Consider the following 17,739-nt stretch of genomic DNA (forward strand, 5'->3'; position numbering starts at 1 on the left):
GCAGCCTCTGGGTTCCTTTTGGCCTTTTGCACAGCCTCGTGAAATGATGAGGGTGTCAGCTGACTTGACCACAAGTTATCTACATTGAAGCTTGCAAAGCAAAGACAACCTGCAGACCCTCTGGGCCACGCAGCACATTAAACTGAGCGGTAAAAACTTCTTGAACAATATTATTTACCTTTTCATAATGCTCCTCTGATTGTATTGCAATAATAAACTGAGTTTGGAAGGGAAACAAGGCCTGTCTTCAGCCCTCCATTATCACACTCAAATAAGTCAACTTTATTTATGGCACAGATGTGAGAAGCCATCGTCTGGGTTGTTTTAGTTCCTTTTTCTCTATAGGTGTCATCTGTTTTACTGAAACTAAGTCATCATCAAGGTTTTCTATCACTAACACAGAACAAAACCCTATTTTTAGTACATCAGCAGTGCATTTTTTTCGGAGTCCAGCTCAGTTCACAGCAGCTGAAGAAAGAGGAAGAGGAGGGAGGGATGGTGTCACGTGACTGGGTCGCTCATGAACGCTGCCAGTTCACATGACGGACCCAGACACTGTTTATTCATGCTGCGGGACTGAGATCGATAATTACGCACAGTTTCGGGTACTTTTCCGTCTGCAGGAGCTGATTTACAGCAACGTAACATCCCCGTCCACCCCATCATCGGACGACAGATACAGATAAACATCCATCAAAGGAGCTCCATCACCATTCGGCGTTGCTTCACTTGGAGCTAACGATCCCTGCAGGCAGGTGCAGGAGCAGCAGCTGACCCGCCTGCGCCTACAGCGGAGACACAACCCCTCCTCCGGCAATTCCCCCATCTTTTTCGGCGGAGGAAACCTGTGCATTTAAGATGAAAGTCCGCCAGTGTTTAGCCCCGCTTTTCATCGCCTGCTTTGGGGTTTTGGGTGAGTGTTTTTGCTGTTAAAAGTGGCGCTAAATGCTACCGTGAGCCTAATCTACGTCATTAATTTGGCTCCAGACTGTGAGGTAGCTGACTCCCACCCAGCACCACCCTTCCTTCAGCTGTCGAGAAGGGCTGAATTATCAACAAACTTCCCAGGAGGGGGCCTACCACCCACACGGGCCCCCGCGTCCTGAGCGCCTTCTACGGAATCACATTTATAATTTGCGTCGCTAATTAACACTATCAGCTGTTAGAACCTTCATCACTTACGGCTGGTACTTGTTTAAATACAATTACTGGGACTTTAAGGTTAAGGTCATAATAATACAACAAATAAATAATATCACCACTAAAACTAAATACGTTTTTTTTTTATCATAAGTAAATGCAAAACAATATAGTCACCCCAACATGTGTAGTTCCCGGAAATTACGAGAATTTGCAAATATTTAATTTGAATGGATTAACCAATTTATAATTGAATAAATTCGTTAATTTTATTTTAGAAACGCCTGAATGCTATCAATGCAAATGGTTTATGCAACATCCTGTTTTAGAATAGAGGCTTTTAGGGTAAGGTGTGAAATGCGCATTTTTAGGCCTCTCGGGAAGGAATTATGGCAACTACTTTTAGTGTTTATTCATCAAATTTATCATTTTTGTTCCATCTAAAGCTGGACTGTTGCAAATCTCTTTTCTGAATCACTTTTTAAACAGTGTAGATACAAATGTATTGATCTTAATATAGAAACCGTAGGTAAATATTGGCTACAAAAGGAAACTTTAAACCCTAAAAGGGGATTGGTGCCTTTCATTGCAGATCCTTTGAAGGTTTTTCCTGTCAACTAAAGTTTGTGGAAAAGTCCCCAGACAATTTTCTCTCGTTTGTGTTTGATCCTGTTATAAAGTCTTTGTATTGTCAGTGTTTTAGACCCACAGATGAGCTTCATTGTTGTCATTTGAGAGCTTCACATGACTGTACAATGGCTTTGTGTTGCACACAGCTCTGGAGGGGCCCACAGACAGTGTTTATAACTGGTGAATTCCCTTCAAATACACACAGGCACATGGTGCTGCTTGACATAAGGGCAGCACAGCTTTAATAGTTACAGAATAGTTTCATTTTATAATGTTCATTCACATGTAAACTTTGCAGTTTTTAAGCACAGACTGTTTGCAGTTTTGCTTCTGGATCATTTAATTTCCGCACCAACATTGTCCTCTATGCTGAAGCTGCAGATTGGGATAACTTTCTGTCTGATGTATAAACAGTTTGCCGTCAGCAGCTTTATATTTTGTACACACAATAGCTTACCTCATGACTGGAATGCAGCGTTGAGTAAGCTGCGTGTTTACAGTTTGAACAGAGGTGACCTGAGGGTCACGTTTAAAAAAAGGTAGCGATTTGCGACTGGCAGAGGTAGAGATGCCTGAGGGGTGACTGCTCCCAATTAGATTATTATTTTAACTCAGAAATCGGGAGAAGCAGACTGTGTTACATATAAAATTGACAACATCATGTTGGAATACTACTCAGGCTGAAGATAAATAATAGTTATTAATAGTGCAAGGCATTATTATCTGGCATCTATTTATTGATTGTTTATTTTTTAATTGTATTTAAAGTTTTTTACACTTTCTGGGGATTGTGCAAAAAAGGTTGGAGACTAGATTTCTTTTGCCCCCTAGCGGCAGCGTGTGTGAACTGTCATTCTTATTTCATATATAGGACAGTGTCGATTCACATTAGATTCTCCTAATTTGTAAAGTTTTACTAGTAAGGTGTAATAAATAATAATAAAATGCATAATAATAATGTAGTTTTTATGCAGATAAATGCAACAACAATGAAGCAGACATTTTTAAAAGGTTGCTGTCAAACTAGTAATTAATAATAACTTCTAACATACTGATAATATTTAGATGAAGCTATTCTAAGCTCCAATAAAGGAGACATATGTTTGTTAAAAAAGAAAAAACATCTGTTTAAAGTCCGATGATATGCCAATGCTAATGACTTCATAAAAATAAGTTTTGCAATTTTCTATTTTAAAAGGTGTTCAGAAATATTTATTTTGTAAGTCTGCCAAAATGCCAGTGAAGTTGCGTTTCCTAGCAACTTATCAGGGTATCTCTGTACCCTGGTAGTTTTTCATATCTTAACTTACAAACTTAAGAACTCAGGTTTATTTAATGTGAAGAAGGAAAAACTTGAGTATGCATTTCTGTGTAGTTTCATTGAATTTATGCCATTTTAAAACCATTTCTACATTATATAGCTGTGTTTTCTGCTCTTTTACTGTATTCTGTTTCCTTCTCTGCAGGTTGCATTCAGGCGGTGACTCTTGAGGTGAAGGAGAGGAACTCCACCTGCATCAAAGCCGAGCTGTCTGCGTTACTCTTCATCACTTACACCACCTCCAACAGCACAGTAAATTCTCAGTATTCAACTTTTTAACCCCACATTTTAATCCAGAAAGTGCCACCTTTTCTTGGCATTATGTCCTTCGCCCTTTGAACTCATTTGTTTCCTCCCCTCAGAGGAATGTTTCCACCTCTCTGCCCAACTCCACCTCAGTCGATGCAGCAAGCAGCTCGTGCGGCGAAGACGGCCGCCCGCCGTGGCTGGTGGCGGTGTTTGGATCGGGCCACGCGCTCGGCCTGAGCTTCTCAACCAACGGGAGTTTTTATAGCGTCACCAACCTGACGCTGCAGTACAACCTGAGCGACGCAAAGCTTTTCCCTGATTCCAACGGTTCTGGTGAGAAATGCATCACACTGTCCCGCCTCAAGAGTTAAAACACATGTAGAGTTTACTGAAAAAAACACATTTTGAATTCGAAATTGGCTTTTAGTACCTTTATACAGGGGCCAGAGTGGTAGAGGTTCGTCCTGTAACTGGTGGGTTGCCGGTTCGAACCCCTGTTCTATCTGTCTCAGTCGTTGTATCCTTGGGCAAGACTTCACCCTCTTTGCCTGCTGATGGTGGTCAGAGGGCTCGGAGGCGCCAGTGTATGGAAGCCTCGTTTCTGTCAGTGTGCCCCCAGGGCAGCTGTTGCTACAACATAACTTACCATTGTCAGTGTGTGAATGTGTGCATGAATGGGTGAATGACTGATTGTAGAGTACAGGGCTTTTGGGTCTCTGGGGACTTAATAAAGCACTATACAAGAGCAGACCATTTATAGCTAATTCACTGCATGCACGCCTGTGTCCAAGGTGTAGTGACTGTGGTGAGTGCTTCAGTTGGGATCTCGGCTCTGATCAACACCACCTACCGCTGTATGAGTCCCACCACCATCAGAGCCGGAGGAGCTGCCGTCACCTTCTCTGCTATGAGGCTGGAGGCATACATGCCAGGAAATGACCTCAGCCCAGCAGGTTCGATCTTCTTACTGGGATACTTTCAACATCTTTTTTTTTTTTTTTTTTCTTGCTTCAAAACTGATCATGCATCTGTTGTCGTATGTCCTGTCACAGAAAGTGTGTGTGTGGCAGATCAAACCACCACAGCAGCTCCCCCTACCTCTGCCATCACTATTATTACAAGCACAACAGGAGCTCCAACGCCAACTCCACCAGGAACACCTGAAACCGGAACATTCTCAGTGAAGAACAGCAGTGGTACCGTTTGTCTCCTCGCCAAAATGGGTCTGCAGCTCAACATCTCCTACGTCTCTCAGTCTCAAAATAAGGTTAATGTGAAGCTCCCATTACTGATGAGCAGCTAGTATTATAGTACACAGTATTCTAAACCGGTTGTCTTCTCAATTGCCAGACTGTTCAAGAATTATTCAACGTGAACCCCAACCTGACCGTTTCATCAGGATCATGTGGAGGCACCACTGCCACCTTAGCTTTAACACAACAAGCCACCACGCTCAACTTTACCTTCTCAGTGGTAACGCCTATGTTCTCAGTGAATTTCCATCGATGGGTCTCCAGATATTACAAGTAGTAAACGCTTTTTCTCCATCTGCAGAACTCGACCACCACCAAATACCACCTGAGTGGGATAAATCTGTTCGCCAACTGGTCCGATATGAGTGGTAGGCCACTGGTTTTTAGTATCTTTGCTCTGATTGCGAACTTCTGGATGGAAAAAGTTCTGATGCTCTCTTTCTCCCCCAGACCCCTTCTCAGCCAGTAACACCAGTCTGGACTATCTTCAGAGCACACTGGGCCACTCCTACATGTGCAACACAGAGCAAACTCTGCTGGTGGTCCCAGCTTTGTCGATCAACACATTCAGGCTGCAGGTACAGCCGTTTGGAGTCACAGCCAATCAGTTTGCAGCAGGTACTAATTGATTGTTTTCTTATACTCTTTATTGTTACCATTTCATTTCAGAACTGTAGAAATTGTCTGAGATCTATACCACTTCTGACATAGTAATCTATTTTTGAAACCTGCACTGTGCAGCGGAGGAATGCCAGTTGGACCAGGACCAGATGTTGATCCCCATCATCGTTGGAGCAGCTCTGGCTTTTCTGGTGCTGATCGTCCTCATCGCATATCTAATAGGCAGGAAGAGGAGCCATGCTGGATACCAGACCATCTGATTGGACGTTTCATTCAACCTAAACCTTACAGACTGGGTGTTGGAGAAAAAAAAAAAAAAAAGAGCGTGTGAAGGAGTTAGTACAGGAAAAGCCTGATTAAGTGGAAACTGTTCTCTGCATGTCCTCTGGATATTCTATTTTACTTTGCGCGGGCGATAAAATGTGAGCTACCTGCTGACTTTAGACGATGATTATCATGACGAACCAGGAGAGGACTGAGGAGCTCACCAGTTCAGATCTTCGCTTATATTGTCGACAGGTGGAAGCGTCGCTTGAATTGTTGTTTGTTTTTTTACCTGATTGACAATAAAGAGGCAGGAAGAATTAAATGAACTGTAAGATATTTTAACATCTTTAGAACTATTTAAGTGAACTAGAGATTTACTTTGTCCTGGATGTTTATTCTGTCTGGTCCTCGATGAAAACGGAAATCTCTAAATATGCCCCTATTGATAACTGAGCACAGTGAAGACTAAGTAAAGGGGGACATTCTTGGATTTTTCAACGTGGAGTAATATTTACCCTCCTTTCTTGCATATCTAAAGCTGCAGTAGGTAACTTGAAATAAATTTATTTTTATTTTTTTTTTACATTTTTGTTAAAAGTGCCACTTTGTCCTGACAGTACAATATGCGACACATGATCTGTGAAAAAAAAAATCAAGCTCCTCTGGCTCCTCCCAATGGTCCTACTGCCATTTGCAGAAATACACCACTCCAACCAATCAGTAGGAGTACAAAAATAACCAATCAGAGACAGGAGGAATGTCTTAAGTGCCAATCACACCGTTGTACACGCTGCTCACAACCCTCCCCACTGCAATCTTCAAGATTGCTGGTGTGCTGCAGCTGTGCTAATGGTGCTGTGCTAATCATTTGAGGACCACGTTTGTAGTTCAAGTATGGGCAGGTCAAAGTAAAGCATATTGTCGTTTCGTCCCTACCAGTGAATGTGCCATAGCTGTTTATTCGCCATCATCAGTGGTCTTCTTACTACCTTGCACATTCATGGTAGGCGCCGCTGTGGGTGGAGGGCTGTAGCATAGCAGAAAGTAAGAGGGAGGGACCTGTAAGGTGTGCTTTTTCACATTTTCTGCCTAACTCCAGTTTCCTCAGAACTCCCTACTGCAGTTTTAAGGATAAAGAATTTTGAGGAGCTCCCTGAATTTAAAGCAGGAACCAGACGGTAGAGGTTTTATTCAATACAGGAAGCAATTATCTCCTGTTCGACAATTTATCTGGTCTAAATAGAGACTTCAGTCTTCATCTGTGTGTAGCACAACTTTATGATCACCAGTCTTAAAGCACTTTCTACTAAAATAAACCACGCTTCTCCCTCTGGGTTCTCCAACGAAATTCCAGAGTGGGATTTCAATAAGTTTGTCCATAATGTCCGATCAGGACAATGTTTTGGTACAGAGGAGTTCCTTTGTTTGCTGGACAGATTTTTTGTTCTGTGTGGCCCAGATTGAACAGTCTTTGCATTAGCAAGTTTTAAAAATAAAACCTGAATCCAGGTTTTGTTGCTTTTCAATCAAACTTTTTTTTTTTTTTCTGTCTTGCAAAACATGATTTGACTTTTTTTTAAATGAAAAACTTGGTCTATTTTCTGTTACACATTTTCCTGCAATGTAATAAAAACATTTAGAGTCCATCTTTGTTTTGAGTGATTCATGGTACATAAAACACAGCAGCTCTGTTGGTGCTTATACTGGGTCACCATAAGAAACTGTTTATAAAGAACCAGTCAATGTGGCTCAGGTAATGGAAATGTTTCATTTAAATGACTGAATTATTTCTAGTTTAACACCACAGCATATTCAACCAGCATTACATGTCAGTCAGCTCTTCATTTACTAATTAATGTTATATTAAAATTTGACAGATGTGAAATACAGAGGACATTTTCTTCTTGGCTGTGCTTTAAGGATACAGTGTTTTCTTTCCTCCAGCTTTCTCTAGCTTTAAAGTGCACAGTTCCACATTTACCTAAAGGTGCAAAAGCACATGATTTAAGACAAACTTCGTGGTATTAAATGGAATCATGAGGTCAAAAAGCACTTTGCAACATGTCAGCTTTATGATCGTCACAGTGCATGCTTCAAGACAAGAGTTCAGTGTATAGTGACTTGGCTTAATAAAAAAAAGCAGGTGCAAACAGGCTGCTGCGAGCTCGCCCCACTGGAATGTATAGAAGGACGTTCTTGGAAGTCCAGGTCAGGGTTCTCCTTCAGCGACTCGACCACGACATGTCGTACGGAGCTTGGTCAAGGTTGCCATGGAGAGACTTCCTGGTTCAGTGAAGATTTTCTTAGAAAGGAAAGAAACGCAAAGGATTATGGGATTAAAGAAGCAGAAATAAATTGGGTACCTCCTCCATACTGACTGAGTTCCTCTCTAGTGAAATGACTTCCTTATGGAGCAAAGACGGGATGCATTCCTCCTCTTACCTGCATGAAAGCGTGGCAATCTTCGACAAATGGTCCCTGGGTGATCTGCTTGAAGGCCTGACAGATGTCTGGCAGGGATTGGGCCTGTTCAATCACAGCCTGGTGGTGATGGATCAGTGTAAGAGCTACACGGAACAGGATTTTTGAGCCTTCATAGAAAAGGCAATCCCAAATCCTGAGAACAGTCTGTGGGAAAATAGCAAAGATTCAAATGCTCAACTAAAAAGAGCCTGTATTCAAAACAAGTCTAGTAGTGTATGTCAACTACAGAAACAAAATGCTGTTTAAAATACAGACAATTTGTAAGAAAAAAAAGTTTTCTTTATATTGTTAAAACCTGAAATCACCTTCATAGTTGGCTTTCGACAACTTGTAAGAAGTCTAACGTTACTCTTCCCAAAACAGCTGCATTAGTATGAAAGGTAAATGTGTTCTTGGACTTGTGCAGTGTTTGTGTTCAGATCTAAACCGAGTGAACATCTCCAGGTGTTACGGCCTGGTTCCCCCGCATATTTGAAAAACAAACATCGAGGCCAACGCCGTTCCAACACAAACGGAGGGAGATGGCAAGAAGAAATTGTATCAAATGGGTAAACTACACCATCATAAAACCAAGGAATAAAACTCTGAACTACATTTTCATCTAAAACCTAACTGTAGAATTAAGTGTATGTAAAATGTCAGATTAGAGGCTTAGATTTTTCCTTCCTCACCAATACCAACCATCAATCTAGGGTTTCTACACATTTTTCTTTAAAAAGGCAATACATTTCCTGATTCAACACTTTCCTGCATTTTTACGACATTTAGAGTATTTGAATATAAAAATAGTAATTCCAAATATGCATCTGCTCACCTCCACCGGCAAAATGTCTATATAAAGACAGATGAACCATCGAGAGACCACGAGTGTCCACATGACATTGTGTTCCGCCATCACCTGCCACACTCGGGGGATTTTAAGTTTCACCAGCTCCCCCAACACCTCCTGGTCCATCTTCAGTCCCATCATAGCTGGACTGTAGTAGTCTAGAACCACACAACGCTCAGAGTTTTACTCTAAATCAGTGCTGTCCAAACGTTTTGTCACGTGGGCCAAAATCGCCAACCTAGAAGCACTGGCGAGACAAAAAACGATTTTACCTGCTCAATAAACTAAGCGTGCAATATTTTAATTATACAAATAAAGTAGTCCAATTTTTTGTTTGTAGGAAATGGATATGGAGATTATTGTAGATTCAAAGCTTAAAAATGGGGTTTGCACATTTGCCTTATTAAAAGAAAGGCATCCAGTTTGCAAATTATTTTGGGTTGGATAGAAAAAAAAAGTATTCTTAGCAATAAGAAGAGGATGCGGGTCACTCTCTTTGAAAACACTTGCTGTATTCAGTCAAGTTTAATAAATTATTTTTAAAGCACATTTGGGTACACCAAAGTGTGCTTTTGTGTAAAAGTCAGTGGATAGATGTGGTCCTATTTATTATTAAAGCAAAAAGAACAAAAAATATGCTTATTAAAAGACAAATACTTGTTGTACTTGACATTTTCCATTGCAAGATTTTAATAATTGAGATAATTAAAACCATAAAATAAACTAAATCGGCATCAACCACCTGTGCTGGCGGGCCACACAAAATCAGTCCAGGGTTCGCAAAGGGCCCCCAGGCTGGACTTCGGACACTCCTGCTCTTAATAAAAGTGGCAATTATTCAAGTATCTTACACAAAACATGTTAGTGACAATACTTTTACAACTGCTAGTTGGTTTTTACACATTTACATCACACTGAGATAGAAATGATAAAATAAAAAACATGCAGGTGATAAAATACAGACAGATTAAAACCATGTGAAACAACCACAAGGAAATCAATTCACACCCATACCTGGCAAAATTCTTCCAATCAGTGCATCCATCAGCCAGAAAGACTTCTCCTCATCCTTGGTGATGATCAGTAGATACCCAGCAACAAAGTTCATCCCCTGCACAGAAATAAAATACACCAAGGCCATAAAAAAGACCTTGAAATGCAGCTTGAACACATTTCATCACACAAAAGAGCCGTTTGACTACAAGGACTATTTAAAAGTCTTTTTTTAAATCGCAAATATCTGCCAAAAACTTCATTTCCCAACCTCTACAATAAGGTAAAGAGAGATTGATAATTTGGCCTTTACTATAAATAACTTAAAATGTACCAAATGTTCATCTTAATACAAAACAAGCATTTGCTTGTCCTGGAAATAATGACAAACCTCCTGGTGTGGCAGGGAGTTTCTAAAGTACAGTCAGGATATATTGGTTCCTGCTGGTTTAAAACGGAGACAAAGGAGGGCTGTATGTACACCAGGAACACACAACTACGCATCAGGAATGAAACAGAGCACCTCAGTTTAAGCAGGTATAAATGGCTTCTGTTTGTGCTCTGCAACGAAGCAAACTTGTTTGAATTTCCAACCAGCTGCACATTGGTCAAAGAAATTTGCCTTTCAAATTCTAATACTTGAAAAGGATGTACTAAGCTAATGCAAACAGCCGCTTTCTGGACGCTCACCTACATTTTTGGCAACACAGCATGTTGACGTTCAGAGCAGAAAATGAAGGAAAATCTTTCCAATGCTGTTAACCATCGATAGGAAGTGAAGATAAAGGCTGTAGGCCCTTCAAAAAACTCCAGCCTAAGATGATTACATTCCACACTTCCCCTGCAGTTCTTTGTTTTATCTCAGAGAAAGTTTCCACTGGGCTGGCCACTCCTTAACATTGATGTTTTTGGTTTGAAACCAAGATGGGGCTCACTGCTGTTGGAGCTGGTGTAGATCCTCAGTCATCCAGGACATGACAAACCTAAGTGCTTAATAAGACAGAAACTGACCTTCTTCTGTTGTTTCTTTAAGATGTTTTACCTTCCATTTAAAAAAAAAAAAAAACCTTTAGTTCTGAACATGGTTGGAAGTAAAGGGCTAATAAATTATAGTCAGAATAATCACACTGATGGGGCCGTTGAGGTCACTAATGGGGAAATTAGGACACACGGGTCTCTGGCCCTACAGCTCGGTGTTTGGGTCATCGTCTTGTCGAAACGTGCATTTTAAGAGCGTTTTCTTTTGGGATAGGGCAATATGACTTCTTGTCATTGTATTTAAACTGATCTATGATCCCAGGTACATGAAATATCCTCATACCATGAGGCTTGAGCCACCAGGATTCACAATAAACAGCAACTTGATTTCAGTGTTTGGGAGTCAACTAAAACTGTAGACCCAAAAAGAACTTGCACCATCACCATTACTATGTTAGGTTCTTTGGAACATTGCAACCTCTTCGGCTCATGCTGGTCTTTCCATCGATGCGGCCTTTTGCTTCAAAGGTGTCTTTCAATTGCTCCAGTACTTATAGGTTGCAGATCTTCTTTGATCACCCTGGAGCCGATGACTGGGTGAGTTATTTTTTTTTTTTAAGCCATTGGAATCCTAGTTTTTGGTTTTTTTCAAGGTCTTTCTGGTTTTGGTTTCCAGTTTGAAGCAACCGAGATCATTTTAGCTGAACAGTCTTTCATTTTCTGCACTTTTTTTTGGTTTCCAGCTTTCCTAAATCAACCTTTCAATGACAGTTCTCTGTTCTTCTGAGCAACATCTGGAAGAAACCATTTTACTTAACTGTTTAGCCTCTATAACCTGAGCAGCAACTCAGCGGAAAAAGTCTTTCCAAACACATGCTAAACAATAACCAATATATGCATATCTACCTAACGGATAAAGGCTCGTCTACATGACAGAACCAAAATTTTTTACCTCAACAACACCCAATTTCAACACTAAGCAGCTAAATGAAAAAAAAAAAGAAATAAGACGCATACCTGGAAAAACACACAGCAACGTCAGTGCAACGCGATCCAAACCAGACTAACAACCTATTAAATGAAAGCCCAGACTCTACTTTTTCCAACGATACAAGCATCACCGCTCTACGTTCAAAACTCAGTGAACCAGCAGCAGAGGAAGAGGAATAACATTTTAACTTTGCTGTTTTACGGTCCTAATCCGTGTTAAAAGTATACATTTCCGCTCTGCTTCTGTAATACTTTATCCCTGGATCACACTGATGCGATTCCTCACTTTTTCCGTCTGTTTTTGTCTCCTGAATACCATTTAGAAAACAGCAACGCTTGTTTCCTTGCTTTACGGCAAATGCATGTTCCTCGCTGTGACTGCTGCATGCTGTTGGCTTCATGATTTTTGTAAACACCCCATATTCTATTGGCTCTGATGGTTCGATACACGTGTCAATCATCCAGATTGGCCAATGGGCAGCTGAGAAAATGCCCCGCAAAACTGAAAATGTCTGTCTAGGTTACTGCATGTTTTTATACAGGGGTTTAAGAGGTTAAAGAAAAGAGCGCTACAACCAGAATATGTTGTGAAACATTAGCCGTCTTCATTCTGGAATAAAGTCCACCTGTCTGAGACCTGGTTCTTCACAGAATAAACAACATCACTGCTTTTGTTTTGAACAGTTAATGATTTATTACTCACAAATCAGCAGCATGAATGTCGGATCTATTGGTTTTCTATTACTCTACTACACCTACTTGTAAATCATCTGCAGCATATATCATTTTTACCATTAGCAGCGACTGATCTTGTTGGACTGCTATCATTCTGAACTCCAATTGTTGTAAATTAAAATGAAGAAATCTACAAATCTGTTTCAGCTTGGATGTAGGAAGGCAAAGCTGTACCTGGCAGTAGCCCACAGATGGGTTATGGTGACCATAGGCCAGCAGCACATTGTATAGAGCTTTCAGCAGACACTGGTCTGATGTCTTGCGGAACAGGACGTTGTCTGGAAATGTTCTGTTCAGGTCTGAAACAAAACAACACACTGACGGTGACTATACTTTCTACAGGTTTCTGGATTAAAATATACATGAAAGTAAGAAATCATAAAAGGGGAGCAGAAACATTCATTTTAAAGCTGTGAATGAAATCATTTTCAAACTCCCAATATTTAAATAGCATTTATTTCACCCTTATAAGAACGCAAGGAGGATAAGAAAAAAAAAAATCCTCTGGTCAGATATAAAGTAATGTAAATATGAAGAAGTCCACGGAGCATGTCTGTCAAACATGCCAGGAAATCCTCATCTGGTTAAGTCCTTCCCTAAGGTACAAAAAAAAAAACAAAATAAAATGCTGTGGGAGTGTTTCTCAGCAGCAGGGACCGGGACTGATTAAGGGAAGGGTTAATGCAACCCAAAAATAACCTCCAGTGTGCAATGAGCTGAACTTGGGGTCGCAGTTCAAAAGAAACCTATAAAGTCTGACCTGTTCTGATGGTCTCCACCAGTTTGGAGTCATGGTGGGACAACAGCATGGACTGGTAGTATCCTGGGTTCTTTTCTAGCCGGTCTTGAGCTCCACTGGCTGCCATCCAGATCAAAGCACGGTGCTCATTGGGGATCCCCTTGCGTACATAACGCTTTACTGAACCATAAAGACAAAAATTACATTTGGCTGAGTTTTGACACGTGCATTTGTTTGTAAGGATAGCATACTGGTAGTTTTTCACACTTACATTTCACATTCTTTTGCACTTTGCGTTTACCCTTGAGCAGTCTGGTCCACTTGATAGCGCGTCGGGTGAGGATGACCAGATACTCTGACATGAGCTCCTCGTAGGATTCATAATCAAAGTCATCAGAGCGCTCGAAGCCATAGGGATCAACTCTGAATGAAAAAGACGATGTTTCAAACTAATTTCACAGAGAAGTCAAAGGGATTGTTCTCAAAATGACAAAACATAGCAATAAACCACAGTGAAACGGTGGATCTAATGCAATCAACAGAAACAGACCCAATGTTGCTCTTTTACTTGTGTCCAAGTATTTAAAATATTGATATTTGGGTTAATTAAAGAACCACTTCAGACATGGAACATGCATCTACCTTTCCTAGAAGACAAAGGTGTGGGTGTAGGTAGCTCAAGCTAATGCCTTAGGTAACATGTTAATCTTCCTACAGCTTAACCTTCCCAACAAGCAAAGTCCTTCCTGAGGAACTAAGGCATTTACAAACCATTACTCCAAAACTCAATTACATCTGTTTTGAATCTGTTTGACCCCAGACTATAGTGCAACATAATTATCTCAAACAATTCCCCATAGGATTCATTTAAGTAAAGCTATAAATATGCAAATGTTGCGTGTAACATTTAACAAAAAAAGAAAAAAAAAAAAAAAATCAATGGTACGTAACAGACCTATCACTAAACGTTTATCGATAAGGCAGCAAACTAAGGGCTTTAGGACTCCAACTAACGATTATTTTGCTAATGGATTAATCTGTCAACTATTTTTCCAATTATTTGATTAATAACTGGATAGCAAAAGGTGCTTTTTTGTACAGAATTTGAACCAAGTGAAGCTAAAACTACGCCACTTAAGGAGTCCTAGATAGAGCATATTTACAGTCAGAGAAGGTTTTTCACCTTAAAATCAAAACGTCTATATTTTTGTACAATTTTGTCCCAATTACTACTCTAAATGGGTTGTTCTTTCATCAAATGGCATGTTTTAGAGTCTGTATTAAATTAGTTACGACTTTCAATAATGGATTAATCCAATTAATTGTTTAAACCTTAGATCCGTTATAGATAGATAGATAGATAGATAGATAGATAGATAGATAGATAGATAGATAGATAGATAGATAGATAGATAGATACCAGAAATTATAGCTGCACAATAAAATGAATATTAATATGACTGCAATAACAATGTGTGCAATATTGAAATTGCAAGGGTCTGATTGGATCAAGTGTTTACTACCCTTTAATATTTTAATCATCAATCGTCAATACCGTCTTTTGCCATCTGAATAGACTCATTTCATTTGTTGACCAAATCTTATATCGACTTTAGTCGCCAAGATGCTACAGCTCAAGGAGTGGTAAAGATGATGAAAAACAATGTGAAAATGTTGATTAAATGCAATCAATATCTTCATTGCAATATTCAACAATAATATTGCAAATACACGTCTTCCTAATATTGTAAAGCCAAACTAAAACTGAACTAGGAAATGTTTCATCTATTTTTGATCATACAAAAAAAAAAAGGGGGGGTTCTGCATAAAAAAAGTAATTGTTAGATAAATCTGGACTGCAGTATTCTTCATCAAATGCCTGTTCTTAAATACATTGTTTAGGCATTTAATAATATTTATCACCCCCGATGCTGAAAATAATTGCTAGTATTGTGGTTTTAAACCTGGTTCACACCCACCACTACCCTAAAAAGCACTGAAATTACCCATTTTTGACTTTTAAACAGATGTGAACTTGCTTTAAAGAATTGGTCTCCAGGGTAATCTAATCCAGTTCCTTTTTGACCAGTCTAAATATTTAAGATCTTTAACTAGGGCTGGTCTAACATAGTTCAGATTCTTTAAAAGCAGTGAAATGGCCCTTTAATCTGGTGCTGAATAAGGTTCAAATCGGATACTAACTTCAGGGTAGTTCAGAGGTAGTTTTTTTATAGAGTAAATCTTTAACTTAAAAGGATTATAAAAGGAGTATAAAAACATTTAACAAGGGGATATAAGATAGAACAGCTAAATGTTGACAGATACGAGTCTAAATATGCTTTTGTTTGGATAAAACTGGTATTAAAAAATCTGATGAAGCAGTGTACCTGAATGCAACAACCGTTATTTTACTAAATTTAATTTTAGCTAGTTAATGGCTAACCACTCGATTAATACTCAAAACTACATTCTTACTTTTTCCAATATGTACAACGCGAGGACCACAACAGGCTTACAGCTCTTTTTTTTTTTTTTTTTCTTTCCCTGAACACATTTGTAACTATTATAACAGTCTTTACCTGTCCGCTCGTTCTTTAGCTGTACTCTGGTTCATGAAGGACTGGGTCCCGTTGGTCGACTTTATCGCCGTATCCATTGCCTCTTCTGCTCCAGTAAAATATCGACAACTGAGCTATAATCCCAGCATCTGTCCGTCAGTGTTTTCCTCAACAAAATCAAAGGTTTACACCCGAATCGGCTCAGAGTTAAGTTGAGGAAAGTTCTCCTGGACGCTCACTTTCTCCATGTTTGGCGTGCGGAGAATCGGGACAGGACGCTGCTCTCGCTCACTCTCTTTGAAATTAATTTACTCCAGAACACAAAAAAACCCGCGAAGAACAATGCCAAAATCCCCCCCAAGTTAATTTGTAGTCCTAATTTGGGTCACCCTTATTTTTTTATTACTAAAGTCGAAGTCAACCAAGCCATTTGTGTCGGGGGTGTTGAGGGTTTTCCTCGGTCGTCATCCACAAGCACCTGCTCCTGCTGGTCCTCGTCTTCTAGTGTAACTAACCTGTCCTGTAGAACCAAGAAAATAGTTCCAAACCAGCCCCAAAAAGACCCCACCCACTATATCCTAGATGTTTAGTCAATTGGTGTCCCTCCTCCTGCCCGGTTGGACTCCATTGAGGATTAGGGAACAGGGACAAACCACCGCGGTGAAGTTAGGTTGAAGTTGGATATTAGATATTCAAGCTCCACGGAGTTAGCGGCATCTAGCTCACGGTTGATCCGATTCAGGCACTCAGATTTCGGCTAGCTGCTCTCCTGTTGCTCCCTCTTCTGACGCGCGGTGGTTCACTTAGGGACCGTCAATAAGTTTCCGAACCAAACAATCGTGGAAAATAAAAATAAATAAATTCCTTGTCTTGCGATCAGTTGAAACAAAAACAATGGTAAATCATGCTACTAGATTACATCAATGAGGCACACCCTTTTTTATTCCATTTTAAGCCTTTTTACATTTTTAAGGAATTCTTTTAGTCCAAAATTAGCATTTTTCTTCATGTGACCTACTGACACAAAATCTGTCTGAAATGGTTCTGCTACACTGGATAGATGAGGCACACCCTTTTTTATTCCATATTAAGCCTTTTTACATTTTTTGTAATATTTTCAGTTCAAAATTAGCCTTTTTCTTCAATAGCTTTCAGGCCATGTGACCAATTCGGACAAAATCTATCTGAAATTGTTCTGCTACAATGGATAGATGAGGCACACTCATTTTTATTCCATTTCAAGCCTTTTTTACATTTTGTTAGGATTATTTTTAGTTCAAAATTAGCCTTTTTCTTCAATAGCTTCCAGGTCATGTGACCAATTCACACAAAATCTATCTGAAATTGTTCTGCTACAATGGATAGATGAGGCACACTCATTTTTATTGAATTTTAAGTATTTTCTATTTTTTATACATTTCTTTCATCACAAATCATGTTTTTTCTTCAATAGTTTTAGGTCACGTGACCCAGTGGTACAGAACTACTGTTAAATAATTATATTAGACTGAATAAATTAGACACATTTTTTTTAATCTGATTTAATTGCATTTTCTATTTTTTGTCAATAGCTTTGAGGTAACATGCCTTTCACAAAACTATTGTTAAATCGTTCTACTAAACATGACAGATGAGACACAGTCTTAAAGCAATCTAACAGATCTACAGTTTTATTTCCAACATAATTTATTTCTAACATTATTGGACAAACTTCACACTTTGCACCTTACTTGCATGATGAACATTTCCATCCTTTCATTGCATTGTCATTTTCTGTGCTGTTTGTGTTGAGGCACTGGACATGGAGCCATCTATCAGTCATCACACTGGATCTGTTATTATCGTAGATGCTGATGGCTGTGGGCAGGAAGGATCTCCTGTAGCGGTCTGTCTTACAGCAGATCTGAAGAAGCCTCTGACTGAAGACACTCTGTTGTTGTAGGACAGTCTCA

General features: G+C 39.6%; 2 protein-coding genes across 3 annotated transcripts; one reads left to right on the plus strand and one right to left on the minus strand.

Moving 5' to 3' along the window:
- The first annotated feature begins 482 nt into the window (after positions 1-482).
- Positions 483-7,127, plus strand: lamp1a (lysosomal associated membrane protein 1a). Of its 2 annotated transcripts, none has more exons than XM_047363298.1 (9): positions 483-913; positions 3,237-3,343; positions 3,454-3,673; positions 4,138-4,293; positions 4,393-4,607; positions 4,691-4,813; positions 4,895-4,961; positions 5,044-5,211; positions 5,335-7,127. In XM_047363298.1, the coding sequence occupies exons 1-9, from the start codon at positions 859-861 to the stop codon at positions 5,472-5,474; spliced, it is 1,251 nt and encodes a 416-aa protein (XP_047219254.1). In that variant the 5' UTR covers positions 483-858; the 3' UTR covers positions 5,475-7,127. The 2 variants fall into 2 exon arrangements, with proteins under 2 accessions (XP_047219254.1, XP_047219253.1); XM_047363297.1 differs by having other exon boundaries at positions 486-913; positions 4,132-4,293.
- A 404-nt stretch (positions 7,128-7,531) lies between these two features.
- Positions 7,532-16,449, minus strand: grtp1a (growth hormone regulated TBC protein 1a). The gene is made up of 8 exons (XM_047363299.1): positions 15,809-16,449; positions 13,501-13,652; positions 13,251-13,409; positions 12,665-12,789; positions 9,809-9,905; positions 8,780-8,952; positions 7,924-8,109; positions 7,532-7,783 (listed from the first exon to the last, which is right to left on the minus strand). Exons 1-8 carry the CDS (start codon positions 15,883-15,885, stop codon positions 7,691-7,693), a joined length of 1,062 nt encoding a protein of 353 aa, XP_047219255.1. The 5' UTR covers positions 15,886-16,449; the 3' UTR covers positions 7,532-7,690.
- Between the last annotated feature and the right edge of the window lie 1,290 nt (positions 16,450-17,739).

This window comes from Girardinichthys multiradiatus, chromosome 4 (genome assembly GCF_021462225.1).
Source record: "Girardinichthys multiradiatus isolate DD_20200921_A chromosome 4, DD_fGirMul_XY1, whole genome shotgun sequence".
NCBI classification, from domain to species: Eukaryota; Metazoa; Chordata; class Actinopteri; order Cyprinodontiformes; family Goodeidae; genus Girardinichthys; species Girardinichthys multiradiatus.